The sequence below is a fragment of the Indicator indicator genome, assembly GCF_027791375.1.
Source record: "Indicator indicator isolate 239-I01 chromosome Z unlocalized genomic scaffold, UM_Iind_1.1 iindZ_random_scaffold_45, whole genome shotgun sequence".
Lineage (NCBI taxonomy): Eukaryota > Metazoa > Chordata > Aves > Piciformes > Indicatoridae > Indicator > Indicator indicator.
The window spans coordinates 750468-773783 of NW_026539138.1; the positions used below are offsets into that span (position 1 = coordinate 750468).

Consider the following 23316-nt stretch of genomic DNA (forward strand, 5'->3'; position numbering starts at 1 on the left):
CGCCGCCTGGCGACCGGAGGCTCCCGCGGGGCGAGATGTCTCAGCACACCCCGCTCCGCACAGGCCTTACTTTAATTAATCAGTTAATTAATCTCCGCAGTTGTTCCCCTCCCTGCGGTGCGCGCCATGACAAGCACCCTAACGAGGGCCTACCCTCACACACCAGGAGAGCAAGGTGTTGATGACAAGAAATCAAGTCCCTAAACATGAGTTCCCACCCAGGGAGAGAAGAGGGGTCCCACATAGAAAGAATATTTTCAGTGAAAATACTGAAAATGAATAAGCAAATATCCTACCCCAAGATAAATAGAAATTTAAAGAATATAAGCTTCAGTAGACAGATCATTTTCACATAATAGTCTAATATAACAATCAGGGTGACTACGGATCGTGAAAACGACATTCAGAAATAGTTGCATGCAAAAGTTCAGCTTCCCTGGTTCCTCCCAGGCACTTAATTTTGTATTACAGCCTCAGCTGCATTTTTTTTAATACTACACTGTTTTAGCTTCCTTATCCAGTTTTATGGATTGAGCAGACAGTGTATTAGTGGCTGAAGTAAAAATTAATAAACTCCTTGGTTTATAGAAAATCTGATCATTTTGATTGGAAAATTTTTCCAGCATTCACAGCTAAGACAGGTAAGTTGCACCTCAACAATTTCCACCCACAGTCTTATGCACTCCTGGCAGGAGCATACTTAGGAACGACGGTGCCCCTCTGGTGGCAGAGAGGAGTCACAGGTTGGGCCCCCCAGCACCAGGGAACTGCAGCAGCACTGCTACCATTTATTACATGATTTAAACCCAAATACAAAATAAGGACAGAAGGAAAAAGAAGAGCATCTAACTGAGGACTGCCAGCACTCAGCAGCACCTGGGCAAGGGTGTGGGACCCTTCCCACCCCGCTAGCTGGAGCTTGACTCTTCTGCCTTAAGTGCCTCTGTGGGGGGAGGCTGGGGGTCCTCACGGGCTGTGGGCATCTCCTCCTGGGTCTTCACAGCTTGCGCTTTGGTCAGTGTGGAGTAGATGCCCAGGGCCTGGAGGGAACAAGACATGGGGGAGGATTGGAGAAGGTTAGGCTCTACCAAGCTGCCACCTTCACCTCCCCCAGGCAAGACACCATAATACCTCCAACAACACTAACCTGTGCTACCATGTTGGTGACGTCACCAGTGTTGGCAGGCAGCAGGAGGGTGTTGGAGTCTTTGGCAAGCTTGGAGAAGGCATTCACATACTGCTCTGCCACAGAGAGAGAAGCAGCAGCACTGCCATGCTGTGGGACAGAGAGAGGGCTGATGCTTAGCAGCAGGTTATGCACCACCAGGTGCTCCTCCATGCTCCTTTTCCCAGCCCACCCCACCTACTCACAGCCCCCAGCACAGGAAAACTCCTCGCTCACTGCTGCTGAAAATGCCAGAAAGTATTCAAAAGAAAGTCAGGTGCCACTCTAGACGTGATTTCACCTCCCTTGGTGCCATTGCCAAAGCAGTGGCTGCCCCAAGGAGCCGTCACTCACCTGCTGTGCCAGTGCAGCTGCCAGGAGCTGAATAGCCTCTGCCTTGGCTCTGGCCTTGACCAGCATGGCGTTGGCTTCTCCTGCAACATGCCACAGCAGAATATCCATCAGAACTTCCACAAAACACTTGCAAGGAGTGAATTCAGACAATTTCACACATGCAAAGACTTCTCTTCCCCAAGAGGAGCATGGCAATCTCCTGTTGTGCCAGGTGGCAAGGCAGCAACATGAGCTAGTTCAGGCCAAGGGCCCCAGCAGGGAAGGATCAGCATGGCTGAGGAAGCTTGGCCAACCAACAGCAATGCAGTCTGCTCTCCAGGAGCATCACCCCTCAGTGCAGAGGGCTACAGATCCCCCAGGCCTCTTGTGTTCTAGGTCAAGGCACTACCAGCAGCTTTGTTGATTTGTTCAGCCTTCTCAGCTTCTGAAGCCAGGATCTGGGCCTGCTTCTGCCCCTCAGCCACGTTGATAGCTGATTCCCGCGTCCCCTCTGACTCCAGCACTGTTGCACGCTTCCGTCGCTCTGCCTCCACCTGCAAACACAGGTCAGACACTGGCCTGCCAGGCCTGCACTGTGGAAATCCCATCTATGGGGCAAATGCAGGGACAACATGCTCCCTGTCTCCCTTTGGCAAGCATGGCTTAGCCAAGGAGGAGAATGCAGCTCCAAAACACATGATCCCTGTCGAGGGCTGGTTCTGCTTCTCAACAGCCCTCTGCAGCCCAGCCCACACCTAACTGGACAGCCTCTTCCTCGCCTCCCTTTCCAGACTGGAGATCTGGCACCTGGCTTTTATCAAGGGTAGGCCTTCAGATCTGGGATTTGCTTCTGACAGAGCCCAGTGGGGTTTTTAAAGGGAGGAGGCAGGGTCTGTCTGTGCCAGGCAGGTGCCACCACCCCCCAAATAAGGATTGGAATTACTGATTCAGTAACCTTATGTTGCAGCTGAAGTGCCAGTGAACTTCCCTCACTGAAGGAGGGGCCAGTGCTGCCAGCTCTGAACAGGTAACAATGGTGGAACATGCAAGCAGATTTCCCTCTTGTTCCAGACCGCCCTCTCAGAGAATCACAGAGTCACAGGATGGCAGGGGTTGGAAGGGACCTCTAGAGATCACCTAGTTCAACCCCCGTGCTAAAGCAGTGTCACCCAAAGCAGGTCACACATGATCAAGTCCAGGTGGGTTTTGTGTTTCTTCAGAGGAGACTCCGCTCTGGGCAGTCTGTTCTACTGCTCCATTACTCTCAAAGGAAAGAAGTTTTTCCTTTCTACCAGAGAATCAAACCTGCATCTGCATGGATTCCTTCACACGTGGGGGCACATGGATGTCTTTGATCTCATAGCGCAGGCATCGAATGCCCCAGCAGTCTGAAGCCTGGTTGATGGCATCCACAATGCTGGCATTGAGGGACTCCCGCTCCTGAGAGGCACAAAAGAAAGAGCAGAGACTTAAAAACAGCCACTTAGCATGAGGCAGAGGTCAGGAGGAAAACAGACACCCCACTTAAGGGTGAAGATCAGCCAGAAAAACTCATCTCCACAGGTGTAAGGCAAGGCCAAGTCCTTCCTACATCTCTTGAAGAAGTCACCATCTCCTAGGGAGGGCAGTGTCCCAAACTCAAATTGCAAGAGAATGCTGCAGGACCACCTGAGTCTGGGCACACACCACCCATCACTCTTTCCAACAAACCCAAGGCAGAGGGAAAAATAGTTCCAGCTAAAAGAAAAATAACTCAAACAAGATCCATCTCCAAGGATTCAGTAATAGATCAACTGAAACAGAAGCCCTCTAAGCAAAGGACGTTTTTCTGTTAGGTGGAGATGGCTGTGCAGGCTGCTCCAGAGTTTCAAGCAATACCAGCAGCTCTGTGATCCACTACCCCAGCTCACCCGGAAGACTCTGTCAAGGGAGAGTTTGCCAAGTTCAGATCTCATAGTGGTCTGGGCCAGCTGGGTCACTGCATACTCAGGATCTTCCACTCCATAGCTAGCCTGGAGAGTAAGTGAAAAACAGAGTCAATGGCAGTGCCAAGAGAGAGCCCAAATGAGGCAGGATGAACAAACAGCACAAAGACCAAAAACCTGCTGCTGAGACACCCCTGCCAATGAACAGCAGAGTGCAGGGCCTCAGGAGGGATTGGGGTGCTCACGCCAGCCACCTTGCAGGGCACAGCAAGGAACGCAAAGGCTGAAACATGCTGTGAGGAAAAGAGAGCCAACAGAGCCAGGCAAGCCATGCACAAGGGGCTGCCAAGAGGAATAGCTGAGCAGCACACGGGAGCTCTGTCAGGCACAGTCACACAGGTTGCAGATCTGGCTCAGTGTCAGCACAGCAGGGAAGGTACCTTGTAGGGGTCCATAACCCGCAGATAGAGCACACCATCAATCTGTAGGGTGACATTATCTGCCAGGAGAGAATAACACATCCTCTTTACTGAAGCAGCAAAGATCAAAGATAGCAACCCTCTCTCCCACACCAAAACTAGCAGAACCCAGCAGAGTCATTCCTTTCCTGCTTGGTTATCAACAGTGTGTCACAGAACAGGGACTGGCTGAAAAGGATCTCCTTGTGTAAAAGGGTTTGTAACAACAACCTTGAGGTTCCCTGGAAAACACTACATGGTGACAATTTAATTTTAGAGAAGTCTCAGATTTCTAGACCAAAACATTTCATACTGTAGTTATCTTTATTTATGAAGATCTACCCAGATAACAAAAAAAAAAAAAACAAAAAAAAAAAAAAAAAACAAAAAAAACCCAACCAAACCAGCTTAATACTAGACTTGTAACAGAGTTGCCCACTAACCTGATCTAAAACAATTTTTCCAAGAAACATGATGATTTTTTATGGTTCAGCACAGAAACAGTGTGAAACATTCTGAAAAGGAGTCCTGACCAGGTGCATTCAACGCACAAAGAAGGGGCAGCTGCAGCCCCAAGAGGTGTCTTGGGGTGTCTCTGCTCACAGTGCAGGAGTACAACTAAGCCTGGATCACCAGGGACAGAGCTAAGCCCACCTCTGCTCTACCTCACACAGTTCCTTGCTCATCCAAGATGCAGCAGAAGGACAGGGCCAGGACACAGCAGCTGTTCCTTACCTAGAGTGACAGCTGACTGCTCTGGGACATTAATGACAATTTCTTTGAGACTCTGCACATAACGAATCCGATCCAGTAGAGGGATGAGGAAGTTCAAACCCTGGGAAAAGGGTAGGATTAGATCTCTGAGTCCCTTAATGTGAGTTTTTTCCCCCCACAAAGAGAGCTCAGTCCAACTAGAGAGAGATGCACAAACAAAGAACAAGTACACCTCATGTTGCAGACACTGCAGGACGAGCAAACATGCTTTACACATGGGGAGAACTCATATTTCTTGGTCCTTTCAACACCCCACCAAGGGAAATTAGTCTACCAAGGGAAATCAGTCTACCAGCAGTCCAAAACATTACAATATGAAAGAACACATCACTCCCTCAATCCCCAGGCAAAGAACATATCTTGCTACAGCTTTAGGAACCTGCTGAATCCAGAAGGGGAGAAAAGCAGCTTCTTACAGGCTCGAGGATTCGGTGGAACTTGCCCATCCTCTCTACTACCCAAGCCTCCTGCTGTGGCACAAAAAGCACCCCAATATTCACAGGCAGGCCAGAGTTCAAGCGGTGTGGTGCCTGGGCCAGCCATGCTGAACGCTTCAGCTGCTGAGAGCGCTGGAAAAAGGAAAGGGATTGAGACTGGTAAATGGCAACTCAGAACCCAGCACCATCTCTGCCCTTCCATCTGGGATCAGTGTTCACAGCCCCAACACACCAGGGCAGAAAAGAGCTCTGACACCCCAAACAAGCCCACACTGTACGAGATGAGACCTGGGCATAACCACCTTCACCACAAGTGCACAGAGCCTCATCCCCATACTGGAGCTTTGCCCACATCTCCCTTTCCTTCACATCTCCACTGCAGGGAAGGAATAAAACTTCCCTAGCACAATAAATAAAAGAAAAACATGTAACGGGGTCTCTTCTGCTCCAATCCCCTCCCTGTAACCTGGTTAGGCGCTCTTCGACCCCTCTTCTTCACCTCAGTCTGGGGCCACCTCCCTTTCAGCAGCCTATCCCTTCTCAGCTCTGGCCAGCTCCTGGGCGTCCATCATGGACCTGTTTCTCTGAGCACTCCCTCATTCACTTCTCCACAGCCTCTCCTCACCACAGCTCCCCTGACCGTCCTCACTAACTCTACTCAACACCACAACCCACCTCGCAGGCCCTTACAGTCCTCCATACCTATTTCTCCTACGACCCTTCTCCACCCTCTCAGCTCACCCCACTGCTGCCACGACCCCAGCACTACCCCAGAGCCCCAAGACCAGCACCCGCAGCCCACCCGCCCCGCGTTCTCAATGTCCAGACCCCCTCCAGCCTCCTCAGCACGCCGGGTACCCCCTGCCCGGCTTCCAAAGCTTTCCCAGTTACCACCCCAGCCCCGTGGGGCCTCCCGCGTCTCCACCTGAAATAGGCCGAGGCTGGGCCCGGCCCGGAGCCCTGCCCGCGCCAGCATCGCGCCGCCGCCAGCGATCCCCCGGGCAGCCCGGAACAGCTTCCCCGCACGCCCCGCCCGTACCCGGTGCGCCGCCCAGGACGGCCCGGCCGGCCGCCACGACTGGTGCCCCTGGTTCCGCCCACCCCCGCGAGCGATAACGTCCACCGTCAGTCTGCAAACGTGCGTTTTATTAAATCATAAACAAACACCAAAAGTACCAGTACAACCTCCCTGCCCGGCCGGGCCACGGCGAGCAGCACCCGGCGCAGCCCTGGTGTCCTGGTGACGAAGGGCAGGTGAGAGGGAAGCGGGATGCTGAGAGGCAGTGGTGTCCCGGAGAGAGCAGGACCCAGCGTGTGGGGATGAGCCAGGACCCGGTGTCACGGGCAGTGCAGGGCGCTGGTGGGGGGGGATGTGCAGGACCCAATCCTCCAAGCTCAGCAGGGCCTGATTCTCTCTGCCACCCACGGGCAAGGCAGCACAGGACATCACTTGCCCATCCTTCCCTGGCATGGCAGACAGCTGCCAGAACTTCACTCCCCAGCTCCACCGGGCCAGGGACTCAGGTGCAGCAACATGAACTCGGAGTGGGCTTTGGTTAAGAGGAAGAGCAGCCGGTGGAGGCCCGAGGGTCATGCCCAGCCCAGTGAAGCCACAGCCCCACACAGGATGGCAGATGATGGAACACAGGCCGGTCCCAGAGGTGCTAGGCCACCCCCCAGCATGAGCTAACACTAGGAACCTAGCAGAGACATCAGGTCATAGAGGTGGTGAAAAAAACACAAGCATGCAAGCTCCTTTCTCCTTTGGCCCCTGCCTCTTTCATGTCTCTGAACCCACTACAGGCTGAGGCCTTTGTTTCCAAAGCTCCAAGTCATCCCCAAACTCTTTGGTGAAGGTCCAGTGTGACTCCTGTTTGAATGTCCTCTGCTCCTTCTCTTCTGCCTCATGGTTGTTATTCACCCCACACAGACTGTGCAAGTGATTTTTTTTCCTTTGCAGTCTCCTCCTGCTTTCAGATTCACAGCACACATGGACTCTAGAAACTCCTGGCAGGAGGCCTGTCCCCATACTCCTGAAGAGGGCCCCAGATCCCCATCCCCTCTCTCTCAGCCCCTGGACCCATGGCAATGGTCACTTCCCTGCCAGTGACAGACTCCTCTGTGTTTGTCTTCCCTTACAGAGGTTTCAGGAGAAACCCAGGCCTTCCTAAGCTGCCTGAAGTAGTGCTGGCCCCACAGAGCAGGTGCCTAGCAAGTCTCTGCCTCTCCTGGGGCTTTTGGGAGCTGCACTCTAGCCAAGCTTTGAGTCACTCTGGGTGAGAGGTAGGCCACCCCCTCTTCCCCCAGGGATGTGTCCCCATCCCCAGTCACCCTCGCAGTCATAGAATCTAGAAGGCCCTGCCCCAACCTGGGTGGCCCTGCACTGCCAGAGGCTTCATCCAGCACTGACAGGGTTGGGGGAAGAACAGCACAGCACCTCCAATCCTCTACGCTCTCAGTAACAATAAATACTAATAAATACAGACTCTTTTATACTTTGTGTTCCTGGAGTGGACCAGGGTGGGCAGCCCCTGGCCCAACTCTTCGATCCCCACCTTGGCTACAGCCAAGTCTCCAAGCTGGGAGCAGCACTCACAGAAGGCTTGGGCATGTCACTGGAGTGCCAGGGCTGCTCCCTGGACTCTGCCCCTCCCTGGGGAAGCCCCCTTGGTGATCCTAGCCCTGCAGCAAGGCCATGGGCAAGGTGTCCATACTGCTGTGGGGGACAGGGTGCACAGGGAGGGCAACATTCAAGTCAGTGCTTGCTTGCTGGCTCTTTACTCATCACTTCCCCAAGTGCTGTGCTGGAGGTTCCCTAGCAGCCCTGGGAGATGAAGAAGGTCAGGCCCGGGGAGAGTAGCAGGGGTTCCTTGGCATCTCTGTGAAGGATTTCAGTTCATAAGGAATCCCCGAGTCGACCTCAATTGACTTGCGGGAGAAGAGCAGGCGGATGTCATCATGAAGGTAGATCTTCCCCGACTTGGAACTGTGAAACCTGAAGAGAGACCAGAGCAGGCTGGAGGGACCTCAGGCTTCCAAAGAGGGGCAGGATGACCTCAGTGGGTGACACACCTAGTGCCTACTTCAGCCCCCTGGCCATTTAGGGTGGGAGCTCTGACCTCCCCAAAGGATCCACCTGCTCTGGCCTGCAGGCTTGGGGGAGGTAAGGACACATGGGAGAGGTTCAACAAGACAAACCACAAGGTCCTGCACCTGGGTCAGGGCAATCCCAGACACTGATATAGGCTGGGCAGTGACTGGCTTGAGAGCAGCCCTGAAGAAAAGGATTTGGGGGTGTTAGTAGATGAGAAGCTCAATATGAGCCCAGAAAGCCAATGGTATCCTGGATCACATCAAGAAAATTGTTGCCAGCAGGTCAAGGGAGGTGATTCTCCCCCTCTACACTACTCTGGTGAGACTCTACCTGGAGTACTGTGTCCAGTTCTGGAACCCCTATTACAAGAAAGATCTGGATGTGCTGGAACATGTCCAGAGAAGAGCCAGGAGGATGATCATAGGGCTGGAGCTCCTCTCCTATGAGGACAAGCTGCGGGAGTTGGTGGTGTTCAGTCTGGAGAAGAGAAGGCTCTGAGGAGACCTTATTGTGGCCTTCCAGTATCTTCAGGGGGCCTACAAGAAAGCTGGGGAGGGACTTTTTAGGGTATTGGGTGGTGGCAGGACTAAGGGGAATGGATCCAAGCTAGAGGAGAGGGGATTTAGATTAGACACTGGAATAGGTTGCCCGGGGAGCCAGTGGAAGCCCCATCTCTGGATGTTTAAGGCCAGGCTGGATGTGGCTCTGGCCAACCTCATCTAATGGAAAGTGTCCCTGCCCATGGCAGGGGGATTGGAACTAGATGATCCCTGAGGTTGCTTACAACCCTGACAATTCTGTGAGAGGAGCCTGGGGGAGATCCTGGGGCAGGTGTCTCTCCCTTCCTACCTTAGGTGCATCAGGTAGCAGAGGACCCTGCGGGGCAGGTCAGTGCCAGGTGGGTCGCTGGGAGCCACAGTGGCTCCTTCTTTCTCCCCAACGGGCACCAGGAAGATGCGATGGCGCAGGAATGTCATGTGGTTGGCTGGCATGTCCCGGAAATCATATGTCACCAAGAACATCTTCACCACAGTCTTGTTGGGGTTAAATAAGGTCTGGGGGCAGAGGGGCAAGGTATGAGACTGGCATGGGCACAGGAGTGGATCCATAAGGCAGGGCTGTGGCATGAGGAGACAGGACCAGCAGGTCCAAGAATTCAGAAAGCCCCACACCAGTCCTTTCCACCCACCTCCACTCCTCTGCTCCTATCCCACTGCATTCCATCCATGGAATGCATTGCATTCTTCACTGCACATAATATACTCTCCTTTCCCCCCACTCACCAGCTTCATTCCCTGCATCTGCCATTATTTTATCCCCTTGCCAGTGATCTGAGGGCCCCCACACTCCCCCTTCACTGTACTGGCTTGGCAGCTGTGTACCTCCTCTGCATGAGATTTCTGGCTGCTGTCCTGCCAAACAATGTAATGGAGCATATCCCCATCCCAGTGGGCAACCAGAACCCACCTGGCCCCCACCTCATGGTGCTCCTGGAGGCCAAGGAACACAACTCACCACTTGGATGGTTCCAGTTTTGGGGACACTGTAACCTTTCTTTCCCAAGGCCTCCAAGTCAATCACTCCCTGAAGCAAAAGAAATGGCATGTGAGAGTGAGAAAGTCCACAGAGCCCAGCTGGGATCCAGCACCAGACTAGGAACCCCCCTCACCAGGAATGCCTGGCATAAGGCAGCAAAAAGATCCCCAGCTCAGTTCCTCTCCAGACAGAGGGATGAACAAGCAGCCACACAGAAGTGATCAGCAAAGCAACTGCCATAAGATGGCTGGGCAGCAGCCTGCCTGTTTATAGGCCTGCAAGAGTTCCCTCTTCTTTCCCTCCATGCTTTTTTGGTGTTAAATACTGCTTCCAGCACAGCCAATGGTCTCCTCAGGTAGGTGGTTGCTTGAGCCAGTCTCCAGGATATGTGGTGCCAGGACAGATCCCCCACAGTCCTGGACCTCCCTCCTTCACATACCAGGAAAGGTGAGGGCATGCTGTGTTCAGAGATGTCAAAGTAGGTGACGTCAACAGGCAGAGTGACATGCTGGGGGCAGTAGGAGCCGCTGGCACCAATCTCTGCTGTGAACCCCTCAATCCTCCCCGACGGGGCAAAGCGCCCTTTCAGGAATGACTCCTGAGAGAGGAGAGAAGTGTTAGGGACCTTCAAACACTAGTCCTAACCCTCACCTCAAAGCTGCAGGTGAGATCACTTCCTCACTTCCATCTCCACTGCAACCACACTGATTGTTCTCACATACCACAGAGACCACATACTGCAGGGGCCCTGACTGCTCACTCTGAGATGGACTCATCTGAACTGATGGGCTAAAACCAGACATTTAACATAGAGAAGCAGCAAGAGCACCTAGGCTCAGCCCCACAGCAGCCATCTCAGCAAGGTCCAGGATCCTGGTGCATGACCCAAAGATCTGCTGGCTGAGCCATCCTGCTGGTGGGTGGTAGCTGTGTGACATGGCCACTGCACACTAGGTCCCTGGGGACAATCAGCACAGCCCCATACCAGAGCTCCCATCAGGTACAGTCTGTCATGCCTGTCACCAGCGCAGCCTGGACTCCCCAGTACCCACCTTCCTCCCAGGCAGGTTACCTCAAAATTGCCCAGCAGAGCATGGCTGACTGTGGTGGTGGCCCAGGGCACTGTGGAGGACCTACTGCCCCTCTTGAAGCAGCTCTGGAGATGGCGCCTTTGAGAGAGTAGAGAAGATTGGTGTTGCACTGAAGAGTAGTCCTCATCTGCCTGAGTTCCTGGGGATGTGGTCACCTGATTGGGTCCCCCATCCCTTTCTTGGGTGGAGGTTGAACCCACTTTCCTACTCCCCAGGGGAAGAAATGTACCATCACTCCATAGCCTTGGGGCCTTCCACAGGGGAATTGCCTGAGGCAGGGATGAGAATGAGACTCAACCTGAACCTCCCACAGGGCTGCAGGGTGGCTGGACATCCTGAGCCCCCATGTGCATCCCACAGGGCCGAAAGGTCACTCACAATTTGAGGCGCAGCCCGCTCTTCAGCCTCCTCCCAACCACAGTGCAACTCGAAGAGTTCTGGAGGGGACACAAAACGGAGAACCATGTTACAGCAGCAGCTGGGGACTGGCACCCTGGGAGGTGCCACTGCCCCTTGCTGTTCCCCACAGCCTCACGGCAGTTCCAGCAGATCAGACAGGCTCCCATCCATGGGGTGCTGTCAGTGGTCTCTGCAGGAGTGGCCAGCAGGGCAGCACAAGTGCTGGGCTGTCTAGCAGGGTTGTCTAGCACTCCAGCCCCAAAGTGGCTCTGCTAGGAATGGGGGTGCTGGTACTCAAGCTGATGGTGCAGTGCTTGACTCCCACCTTGCAAGGCAGGTGTCAGGACCAGCCCCAGTGACAAGACACTCCCAGAGAGAGCCACACACCAACACCCTCTTGCCTAGCAGAGGTTCTGTCCCACGGTGATTCATACAAAATCCTCAGTCATGCTGCTGGGCAGACGGGTTTGCTGTCCAACTCTGCCTACAGCCAGGCTCCTACAGCTGTAAGGTGGGTGGGTTAAAGATAGAGTGGCTTCCTTTTAGAGATGTCCCCTTTTCAGGGGTTTTCCCTTCTGGAAGCCACACAAAGAGCAGCACAACACAAAAGGATGATGGAGCTGGCTGGCATGATTGGGAAGGAAAAAACAGGGAAGCTGCTGGAGAGCTTCACCCTGCAAGGGCAGTGCTGGGGGCAGCTGAGCTGGGGGACAGTCACCAAAAAGGGCATGCAGGCAAGGATAGAGCTACCTAGGGTAGCTTTGCCATCAGTTCCAGCACCACAGGATGCCCCAGAGAAAAAGAGGAGTGTGCCAGCACTGGCATGAACCTGCTGCAGCCTCAGCTGGCAGGACATCGAGAAGGCAGGGAGTTGGACAGGAGGGGCAAGTGAACAGGGAAGAATCACAGGCAGCTCCTGAACTGCCAGGGTGGCTGCAAACCTCCAGAGACTGCTCCATTTCTGAGATCTTGTGATACCCTGGGAATGTCTCACAGGCACCCCAAAACTGTGGAAGAGTCAGTGGCATCTCTGCACACAGCACTGGCGCTCCCAGTTCCTGTCCAGAGCACACACAGTCCTGCTCCCTGCTGTCAAACCCTTGCCCTGATGGACGTCATGCCCAGGGATTCATGCTATCCCACACCTCTGCCTTCCTCCTCATCAAGCAAGCAGAGGCCAGCCACTCTTCGCAAGGCTGTTGGCAACTCTAGCTTAATGGGAAGCTGCCAGACACTGACTGTGGTCCCACAGCGTATGTCCAACCCTCATTGTCATGGGAGGATTGTGTCCTGTCTGAGAAAGGCTTTCCAGGCTAAAGAGCTGGTTGCAAACAGAGGATTCAGTGACTACAAGACGTCAAGAGCTGATGACAACCTACAGACCATGCTGCAGGCCTGAGTGTCAGCTGTTGCCCTGTTCACACCAGTGCTGCAGCACTGTTTCGGGTCAGGGTATGGTGCCATGATGGACCAAACTGCCCGTGAGGACAGCCCTAAGCTCTGGGAATCCCCAACCCAGCCTCCACAAGTGATGCTCACCTTGGCCTTGGGAAGCAGGTGATTCCAGAAAGGGGCCCCCTTGGCATCAGTGCTGCGGCAGGCTGTTGGCACTGTATGGCACAGCAGGGCTCTCTTCTTTTTTATTGGGTGAGACAGGCTCTCGTCTTCAGAACAGGAGTCAGCCACAACCTCACTAGCAGGCAGCAGCTTCCTTTTGACAGGGCAGTTGCTCCTACTGAGCTGGCTGCTCCCACAGGGTGTCTTCTCCAGGGAGCTCAGATTGCTGGGCTCAGGGCTGAGTGCTGTCTGCAGAGCTGGGGGCTCCTTGCACCCATTGGCTGTCACTGGCCATTCCTCTTCTCTAGTAGCCCCGCTGCCGTGAGCTGGGCTGCTCCCTGGCTTCTCTTTTGTCCCACCAGAATCCAGCCAGGCTGTTTGTGCAATACTGTGCAAATCATGGTGAGGCAAGTTGCCGCCACTTGTCTGCTCACCATTATCCCCATAGCCTGTGGGCTGATCCTCTGATGAGACGTGGCAACCGTCTCTTGTGTGCAAAGTATTGCAAGCAGTGTGCTGGGGCCAGGAAAAGGAGGAGAAGGAGAAGGAAGAGGAGGAGGTGGTGGCAGCATCCTGCAGCTTGTTCTCTCTGCTGGCCTTGGGGCTGTGGCTAGGGCTGCTTTCACACCGGTGCTCCACCACCCGCAACCCACTGTGGGAGAAGTGCTGGGCAGAGCCACACAGGGATAGCTCCTCCACTAGCAGACCATCCTCAAAGGTATCGTCATCTTCCAGGGAAGCCTGGCCAGGGCCCCCATCATCCTTGCCATCCACCCCCCCACCACCCCAGTGAGTTCGTTTGGGATCTCGCACCCCCTCTGGAGTTCGCTGCTCGGGGTAACCCCTCTTGATGGCCGACCGGCTGCTTGCCTGGTGCTCCGTGCTCTCAGAGGAGCTGGAGAGATGGGAGAAGATGGAGACCTGGTAAACCTTCTGGCGCTTGATTTCTGTCTCATTGTAGCCCATAAGGATGTTGTGATGGGTGCAGCGCTGCGAGGAAGGCTCCAAGGGCACCTCTCCACTGGGCTGGGGCAAGCTGTGGTCCGTGCTTGGGGGCAGAGACGTCTCCGCATGGATGTGCCGCATGGAGCCTCACTTGCCTGGACTCCAAGCAGAGCTGGAGTCAGAGTAGCCCATGCAGCAGCAGGAGGAGCGCTGTAAAGTGCCACAGGTTAGCGTGCAAGGATGCAGGGGGAGAGAACTGGACCCCACCTCACTCAGGATGTCCAGGTGAGCCCTCTGCTACAGAGTGCACTGCAGCACAGCATCTGGAAAGAGAACAGAATGATGGAGATCAGCCTGAGATCACTGTTCTCCACCAGGTTTTTGGCAACAAGAGACCTGTGGGTATGTGGCAGTAACTTGTACAGCCCCACTCAGACCTCCTCCTCCAGGGACAAGAAGAGGAACCAGGCTGGCGTGGCTCTCCAGAGAACCCTGCAGCATGTAACCCACCTGCAGGATCAGCACGTCCTTCCTAGCCCAGGCATGGAGAGCAGTCTCCAGCTGCACTGAAGACTACCAGGGACAAGTCTGGACAAGTCAGGAGAGGGGGCTTGCCCTCTGCCAGGGACTTGATGTGCCTGCACTGTTCCGGAGTGCAGGAGCCAGGCAGGTCAGACCAGTCTCAGGGGCTCAAGACTGTAATCACCCCCCTGGAGAACAGCAACAGGATCTCCCAGCATTCACCAAGAAGACCTGTTCCAACCACATGTGCTGAATGAGGCAGGGCTGGTGCACTACACTACCAGCCCCATGGCAGGACAGGAACCTGACCCAACATCACAGTTAACTCTACCAGCTTGAATTAAGGACTTCCACCACCTCAATTAGCAGTTGGGCAGTACCAGAGGCTGCAGAGCCCACCACAGGCTCCTGCACCGTCCACCCACTTCTGCCTGCCCCAACGGTCATGCCACATGGTGCCTTGCTTTTGATTTTTAGCCCAGACTGAGAGCTATGAGAATCCTGGCCACGCCTTCTGGCATGATAAAAACTGAAATGGCTTAAAGAGATGAGGAGATATAGGAAAAGTCACCAGCAGACTCAGTTCCAAAGCCCAAGGAAGTGCCGATGCTTGGAAGTTCTGCACTTTTCCTATACCTGTAGTTCTGCCAGCTCTTGTGGAGCAAAGGCTTAGGGGCAGTGAGCAGGAATTGCAGAAAAGGCCCTTGTGGGTCCTGGTGAACAGCAAGTTGACCAGGAGCCAGCAATGAGCCCTTCCCACAAAGCAGGACAATACCATCCTAGCCTGCATGAGGCAAAGTATTTGCAGCAAGTCAAGGGAGCTGATCCTTCCCTTCTGCTCAGCACTGGTGAGGCATCTGAGAGAGTGCAGCTAAGACCCACTACCATGGTGGGAGACTGGATCATCTCTTTTACAAAGGCTGAGGGATCCATGACTGTTCAACCTGGAGAAGAGGAGGTTCGGAGGGATCTTATCAATGTATATAATGTATATCTGAAGGGAGACTGTAAAGCAGACGGAGCCAGGCTTTTTCCCGTGGTGCTCAGTGACTGCACCAGAGGCAATGGGCATAACCCAAAACAGAAGGAGATTCCCTCTGAACATCAGGAAACTCTTTTTTACCATGAGTGTGACTGAGCACTGGAATGGATTACCTAGAGATGTTGCAGAGTCTCTATCCTTGGAGATAATCAAAATCCATCTGGACATGGCATTTGGCAGTGGCTCTAGGTGGCCCGGCCTGAGCAGAGGGGCTGGACTACACAACCACCAGAAGTCCACGCCAGCCTCAACCTGCTCTCTGCAACCCACCATTCCGCAGCCTATCCTGGCTGCCACCCTGACTCACCCCTCTGCAGCAGAACCTTGCTTTGCTCTGGATTAACTTCCCTGTCCCACAGCGTCCGGTTGTTGGCACAAATAGCGGAAGACACCTGCCAGCCAGGCACCCCCCAGAAGCGGCATGGCTGCCGTGGAATGGTTCCCACCATCACGGTCTGCCTTCAAGCCTCTGTGCTGTCTGCTCCAGCTGTTCAGTTTCCACAGTGGCTCTGAGGGGAAAGAAAGCAGAAGCAGCATGTAGTGATTCAGATGCTTTTCAGGAGAAGGGCAGGAAGGCAATTCCTGCCTGCAGGGTCACACAGGCAGAGAAGGCAGCACTGAGGCTCGGCCTTTCCCAGCCTCCCAGATCCAAAGGCCATGTAACACCTTAGACATCTCAGGCAGTGTTGTCACTTCTGTTTCCATTTAAACCACAAATGCTCTAAGCTACGCTGTGAACTCTCATAGATGGCTTATATTTTACATCCTTTTTGCATGCCTTCACGTATGAAACTCTGTGCATATGAACAGACCTCTGTTTCTTTCTGGCAACCATTTCATGCTCTGCTTTCCAAGGCATTGCAGGTCACCAAGAACCTCTGGACCGCCAGCTAGCCACTTGTCTCATGTCCACTTCCTGCCGCTCTCACCTAAAGCACAGGACACTTTCTGGCCCTACAGACAAGTAGAAGAGCTTGCAATCATTTTCTCCCAATAAGAGACCCCTGGTAGGAAATGAAGAAACTAGGAGGCTGACAGCCCTGAACTATGATGGTCCCCCCCATCAGCTTCCTTCAGCACAAAGACAGCAGTCCTCTCATGTGCACTGCACTCACCTGCTCAGAGCTGGCCCTGATGCACAATGGAGATTTGCAGATGCAGCATAGCTCCCCTGCTGTCAAAATCCACTGTCTCTGCAGCTTTGATGTCTGGAAAAAGGCAAGGAGGAGAATCAGCTTGGGCAGCAGCTCACGGTGAAACACCTTCAGAGTGGGCAGGAGCCCTTGGGCACCTCCACCCACCCTCAGCCCCTTTGTGGCAGGGGCAGTCCAATACATTTTCTGGACTAGTAACCTCCAAGTGAAGGAGGAAACACTGCCCACCCATCTCTGTGAAGCATGCCTTCCCCACCTCCCTCCACCAGCTATTCAGAGGGAAGCCACCATCTGTCCTGCTGGGCATCCCAACCCAGCAGTGAGTACTCCTCTGAAGGCTGGAAACAACAGACAGATTAATAATGCTCAGAGGCATCAAACACTCAAGTGCATCCCCCTTGTGGTACCCTGGTGTGGCAAGTTCTGCATCCCATCATCTTGCAAGTAGAGTGAGCTTCGGCAGGTCACTTGCTGTGCCTGCTGCCTGACCTCACCTGCCCCAGGAAACAGGCTGTTATTTCAAGACATTTCTGCTATGATTTTTAATTAACAGGCAGTCATGGCCAGTCCCTGGGAGCTGGCCAGGCCAAAAGCCACTGCCAGCAGTGCTGGGGAAACACAATGCCAGCAACCAGCTAGAACAGCAGTATGATACACCAGCAAGGACCACTGGCAAAAGGGCAAATCAAGACTACAGCACAACAAACCTCTGGTCCAAAACCCCAACAAAAGCTCTTTGTAAAGATCAGCTCCTAATGCCCCCCCTCACAGAGCCTGCAGTAAGGCGGGTAGAAAAGCAAGTGAATGCCAACAGCTATGGCAGCCTCCAAGGGGTAACATGCTGTGTTCTGCCTGCCTGGAAGGTTGCTGCTTCCCTCCTCCACCCCTGGGGGACGTTTGTGCTATGACTTGCGTGGCACAGTCAACCAAGGGTCAGCATCGTGTGACAGGAGAAAGTCAGATACTTCTTGAGTGTGTCCATACCAGAACAAATAAGCAGTTTCACCTTCATCCTTTCTCCTTCCCACATCCCTCTGCAGTCACAGTCCTTTGCTCTTCAGCAGCAGTTACCTTTCAGGAGAATGGGTGGCTGGCATGCTGATGCCACAAATCCTTCTGAGCCAAGACCTCACCAACAGCCACCAGGTGATGCCAGTACTGGCCAGTAGTGCAGATGCCTAGCACAAGTGGCTGCGCCATGTTTTGCGAGCCCAGACACTGTCACTTGAAGCATCATGCTAGGATTCCTCAGCCTACCCCAAAAATGTCTCCAGGTATGCCTTGGGACCTCCTTGTACATGCTCCTGGAGTACTTTCTACCACCCTGGGATGAAAGCAGCTGCTCCTCACTCTCCTTGACATGCAAAGTGCCATGTCCAGAGGAGGTTCCTATCCCCCTTCCTGTAGCCATGGGCTGTGTTTAGCTCTGTCCCCCAGGACAGTTCCTCACAGCTGAGTGCACAGCCAGCCCACAGCTGGCTCAGCCTCTTACAGAACCTGTTTGGAGACCACCACCCCTCTATAGAGCAAGAGAGCAACACAAGGACCAGGATTCCTAAGGAGGGACAGACAGACAACCAGCACCTGGTCACCATTCCCTTCTCCTCCCCTTGAGCCAGGCATCTCCAGAGCCCTATTTCTGGACACTTGAATGACACAGAGTCAGATCCAGGTCACCACCTCCTCAGCTGAGCAGCACAGGTACTATCCCTGAGATGCAGCATGTAGGCTCCACATGTCCAAGCCACGGATTTGGCACCTCCTAGCCCAAGTGATGGTGATTTTGCCAGTAGCTGAGCCTCTGCTGGTGCTCTGACTCTAATATAGGACTTAAAGGGCTTCACCTGCTGAGGGAAGCTCAGGCAGAGCTCCTCCTGCTCTCCACCCTGCTCCTGCCAAGCTCCTAGGACCCCTCAGCACTCAAGAGAACAGGAAGGCCCATGTGCTTTTCCTAGGATCTCCCAGTACCTGGGTCTGGTGCTATGCCAGTAGAGCTTTCCTCTAATTCTCCTCCAGTCTGGGGAGGCCTGGGGAAGTGCACTACATTCAACTGCTATGAAACAGCCTGTACCAAAGGACGTGCAGGGAAAGAGCAGGGACACCAGGCCACCAGATCCTGAAACAGGATGACACAGCCTGGCCTAGAGTGGGTGGGAAGGGGCCTGGGGACTTGGCTTACCTGTTGTTTTTGTTCCTATTAGCACATCCGGGGGAACCCAAGACAAACAGACCATGGTCTCTGTCTGGTGGTAACAAAGCAGGATAGAGGGTGAGGAAGACTCCCTGGGTTGGTGATACAGCAGCTGCACTACATATTGGACTGCAGCCTGCAAAAGGATTTGTTGCTGTATTAACTACACCTGCCAGAAAGGAAGCAGGACAGGTGCAGGGGCAGCTCTGCCCACCAGGGCATATGTCTCCGGGTAGGACTGGCAGACCCCTTGAAGCCTGCTAGGGCTGGCAGCACAACACTGGTGCAAGAAAGAGAGCAAGAGCTGTGCCTGAAGGGGCCATAGTCACTCAGTGGGGATACATGTAGCTTCCTGGAGCAGCAATGCCAGCCAGTCAAGGGGACATGTGGGTAGTGGGCAAGAGGCTTTGGTCTGGGCATTGCAGCCTGTGACAGCACTACACCTGGGGGCTGGCAGAACTGAGAGGGGTCCTTGCACCATTTGGATTACAAAAAAGACCAAACCTAACCCCTAAAATGGCTTTTGCTGCCTTCCTCTCATCTGCTCCTTCTCCTAGGATGTGCCATGGAGACCCTTGCAGACCCCTTCACCTCTGGGGGTGAAGCCAGAATGATGCAGCCAGGAAGAATAGGGGCTGTCATTACAGAGAGCAAATAATCATCCTTGGTACAACTGAGCACAAAGCAAAAGGGGCAAGAGAAACTGCTGGGAGCAGACCAGAAGTAAGTCACAGTGACACTGGTCCTATCAGTATCTAAGGAGGAGGAAGGAACTCTAACCAGCGGAAGTGCAAACCCAGAAGTTCTCTGACACAGGCCAAGAGCAGAGCTTGAGAAGTGCCAGAAGACAGAAAAGTTTCCATCACAACCATCAAATAAGAATTCTTCCATAGCCTGACCGATTAGGCATATCTCTGTCAAGAGACAGACAGACAAACACGTGAGGCTGGAGACCACCTCCAGCACTGTCCATATGAGACGGGGCATTCCTGGAGAGAAGATGGTTAGACAGATGCTAGAGGCACAAACTGTGCTTGAAAGGAAAGACAACCACTGTGGACTTGGACTCTAAGCACTCTCCTGGGATTCAGGTTGGGGAAGAAGGAGCTCATGTTTGGCAGAAACAAGCAAGAAAGAAAGAAAGGGAGGGGGGAGGGAGGGAGCATGGAGGAGAGGGAATATCCCTGCCCCTTTCACAATGGCAAGTGCTGCTCTTGGGGGTCCTCAGGAGGCCTCCTGCTGTGCCAGATTTACACAGCTGCAGAGCCTCGCTCAGTGCTGGCCCCTGTGCTGATAACTGGGAGGAAGGACAAGCTCAGAGGGGAAGGATGGGCCAAGAGGCAGTACTTGTATGAGGAGTGCAAGCTCCTAGAAACCACCAGAGATAGCTTCTACAGAGACAGACTCAACAACTCCCTCTGCTCCACATCATCTGTTTGTGAGATGCTGCTGCTGCCCTCTCTCCCATCCTGCAGGAGGGACACTGATGGGGTATAGAAGCCCCTGGCTTCTAGAAGAAGACCTCTCTGCAGGGCCTTGCCGGGGTTCCAGGCTGCAGCAGGCTCCTGCGGAGTCCAGAGACATACAGCACCTCCCCAGCCCCAGCCCCATGCACAGGTGCTGCAAGAACTGAGCCCTTCTACTTGGCTGACTCAGGATAACACAATGAAACCTCTCCTGGGAGCTAGATGAGCAGGAGCAGAGCTCCTAGCCCTGTGACTTACCCCTGCTCCCTCTGATATTCCATGTCTTGGCATGGATTGCCTCCATACACCTTGCCCGGGTGCCTCCTGTGCAGGCAGCAACACTGACAATAGCCTGCAGCTGGGAAGGGGGGCTTGCAGGGTCTGCAAAGCAGATCCTTCTATGCAACAGCCACCTGTGTATGGCTTTCCCCAATGTCCAACCCTCACTGCCAGCTTCCCCTCCATGCACAGGTGCTCCTCTCCCCAGGAAAGCACAGTCAAAGAATGAAAAGCAGCTTAAAATCCATCAGGACAATTGGGCAGATCTCCGATGCCATCAGTAACCCCTGCCCACCCAGCACCAGCAGGCTCAAACCTCAGCGATACATCCCACGGCCACTCAGCTCCAGCCTTCAACCAGGAGCCCAGGAAACCTGCAGCAGTCAGGGCAGGGAAATCCCATGCAGCAGCCACTCCCGAGGAGGACAGCCCAGGTTGAGGACAGACCTTTGTCTCTGCCTGCCTGTCTCGTTCTTGCTCGCAGCCGGAGGAGGAAGAGGGGGGCGCTGGGGGACAGCGAGTAAAGATAACAGCCCTAGGAGGGATGTCACAGCCACGTTAATCACTTGGAATTCCAGCCAGTGCAGACGCGGGCGCTGCAAATATGGGCAACAAATGGAGATGCTCAAAGCCCTGAAATAATTGGATCCTTTCACAAGAGCCGAGCCCAGAATCCAGCTCAGGAATTCAGTCCCCGTTAGAAGTCGAGAGATCAAATACACAGAGAGGCAAGCACAGCCCAAGCAATCCTCAGCCATCGCCGTATCCATCTCTGCAGCCCTTGGCGCTGCTCTAATCTCAGGTGCCTTTTCTCAGTGGAATTGAGGGTGAGGGGGGACTGCAACAGAGAGCCCGAGCCCCCACAGAACCACGCTGAGGACCAGCCCCTTCCCACCCAACTTACTCCACTTATGGCAAGGTGCAGAAACGCTGCCAACGCAAAAGAGGGTTTTGCAGAGGAACCCGGTGGTTTGCAGGCTTGCTTGGCCGGAGGAACAGCCCACGGATAGGAGCCCCTCGAAGCCGCCGGACGGCCCAGAGCCCTGCAAGGAAGACGGCCGGCCCGGCCGCCTTGCCAGCCAACATTACGTTCCCAGCGAGACGCACACACGGCACATGCAGACTCCTGCTCACAGGCTCAATGGCAATGAAAAGGCACAGAGGCTTCTGCCAGAAAACAAAGAGGCAGCGGCAGAGCTGGGGGTGGGGAAAACTCTCCGCTGCCCAAGAGGATCCCTGCAGAGGCAGCAGGATGCTGCTGGGCTCCACCACAGCTACCCACCTCCATGAGCCCTAGGTGGCACCCACTTTGCCCAGCGTAGGGAGTCTGGAGGGTGAACCCACCCCCGGTTTCCCTCTCCGAGGCAGCTCCAGGTAGGAAGTGCTGACAAGGAAGCTGCAAACCAGGCCCATGACAACAGCTGGACACAGGAAAATTCCTCTGGGCTGGCTCTGCTTCATTAAAAGCTTCATCTTTTCACCTTGGGGTAGCTGCCGTACAGTTTCCAGGGCTTAGGCACTGTGAGATTTGACACCAAGGCTATCTGCAGAGCCCAGCAGCACTGGACTTGCAGCTAGCACTGCAGTCTTGGCAGTCACCCCAGAGAAACAAAGAATGTGCTCACAGAGAAAGCAAGCCCCTGGCCACCCAGGCACAGCAACATGTTGGCCAGCTCCCTTCCAGTCCTCTTGTCCCTCTGCAGGGACAAGTGGCCCAAGGGACTGGGACTTCAGCCACTGGACAATCACACAAGACTGACTACTCCAGTCCAGACCTCAGTGCCAACTGCAACTGATGGAAAATTTTCCACCTTTGGCAATTACAATGTCACATGGCTGTGCAGCTGGTCACAGGACGACAAAAACGCAGCAAATGGGTCATAGCAGAGGGGCAGGGACCACTTCTACTCTGTGCCTGCACAATGCCTGGGATCTCCAGCCACGACCACAGCACCAATTCTTTGCCACGTTTCAAGTTCAGTAAGGACATTTGTCCAAGGGAGGCATCCCCTGTGTTCAAGCAGCACTAGACCCTCACTATGTTAAGTAATACACAAATGTTAGCATTTCAATCCTTTTACTCTCACATCCCAAGAGAAAGAACAATGCCGTGATGTCTGTATCAGAAGCCCTGGGAACTGTATTTCAACTTGTTTAACTTAATCCCAAAAGAAAGGCAATAGCTCTCTGGTAACTCCCATCCCATCCACTCCCTGTCCTGGCCCATGTGCTGTGGGAAGTGTGATCTAACTGTGACATACACACCCCAGCCTGCTCTCCATCACTACACTCTGGGTACAGAAATGTGAGGCCCTGACAAGGAACCCTCAGTGGGGCTTTGTGAGTTGGGAGAAGACAGCATGGCAATCAGCAGGTGACAGGACCCCTTTTGCTCCCACACATGCCTCTCCTCTCCTTCCGGCCAACCCACATAGAGCCACAGCCATCCTCAACCCTGTACCTCCTTATTGAGTCAGCTCCCTTTGTACCATGATGCTCTGTAGCCATCTGCACTGTCTTGACCCTGGATGCACCATCCTTTACCTTCCCCACATGGCAGCTAGGCTCTGCATCCTCATAACTATACTCCTCTTCTTTCCCACCCCTACCAAGTCCTCCTGCACCATTAGATGTTGTACATCCACCCCCACGCATATTCCCAATGTCCCCATCTCTTCACTCAAGCTCTGCTGCCTCCCAATTGCTGAACTTACACTAGTCTCCCTCCATCCCCAGGTGCCACACATCTACAGCCATGCCAGCCCAAGCCTCCTTGCACACACCCCCAGCACACATCTGGGACAAACACAGCAAGGTCATCTTTCCCTACCTCCCTGAACAGTCACATGGCACCACAGAGCAGTGGAGAAGGTCTTGGGGATGCTGCACTACCTGGAACAGCTCCAGCCACAGGCATCAACGCTCTGTGTGCCAAGAGGGAGTAGACA

At 54.0% G+C, this 23316-nt stretch overlaps 2 protein-coding genes across 2 annotated transcripts; both read right to left on the reverse strand.

Annotated features, from left to right (window-relative positions):
- Nucleotides 1-383: 383 nt before the first annotated feature.
- On the reverse strand, nt 384-6068 carry STOML2 (stomatin like 2). Its single transcript, XM_054398332.1, has 10 exons — nt 6018-6068; nt 5072-5224; nt 4617-4716; nt 3864-3922; nt 3409-3510; nt 2804-2938; nt 1908-2052; nt 1520-1599; nt 1148-1276; nt 384-1040 (listed from the first exon to the last, which is right to left on the reverse strand). Exons 1-10 carry the CDS (start codon nt 6066-6068, stop codon nt 909-911), a joined length of 1086 nt encoding a protein of 361 aa, XP_054254307.1. The 3' UTR covers nt 384-908.
- Nucleotides 6069-7919: 1851 nt separating this feature from the next.
- On the reverse strand, nt 7920-13994 carry ATOSB (atos homolog B). Its single transcript, XM_054398333.1, has 7 exons — nt 12752-13994; nt 11192-11250; nt 10795-10891; nt 10162-10320; nt 9702-9770; nt 9036-9241; nt 7920-8087 (listed from the first exon to the last, which is right to left on the reverse strand). The coding sequence occupies exons 1-7, from the start codon at nt 13853-13855 to the stop codon at nt 7934-7936; spliced, it is 1848 nt and encodes a 615-aa protein (XP_054254308.1). The 5' UTR covers nt 13856-13994; the 3' UTR covers nt 7920-7933.
- Nucleotides 13995-23316: the final 9322 nt, after the last annotated feature.

Coding starts and splice junctions, on each gene's coding strand:
- STOML2 (XM_054398332.1), bottom strand. CDS start 6,068: ATGCTGGCGCGGGCAGGGCTCCGGGCCGGGCCCAGCCTCGGCCTATTT. Junction 3,511..3,863: donor GGGTTATGGACCCCTACAAG/GTACCTTCCCTG, acceptor CTTACTCTCCAG/GCTAGCTATGGAGTGGAAGA. Junction 1,600..1,907: donor ACAAATCAACAAAGCTGCTG/GTAGTGCCTTGA, acceptor GGCATGTTGCAG/GAGAAGCCAACGCCATGCTG.
- ATOSB (XM_054398333.1), bottom strand. CDS start 13,855: ATGCGGCACATCCATGCGGAGACGTCTCTGCCCCCAAGCACGGACCAC. Junction 11,251..12,751: donor ACCTGCTTCCCAAGGCCAAG/GTGAGCATCACT, acceptor TGTCCCCTCCAG/AACTCTTCGAGTTGCACTGT. Junction 8,088..9,035: donor TGCTACCTGATGCACCTAAG/GTAGGAAGGGAG, acceptor GTCTCTCTTCAG/GTTTCACAGTTCCAAGTCGG.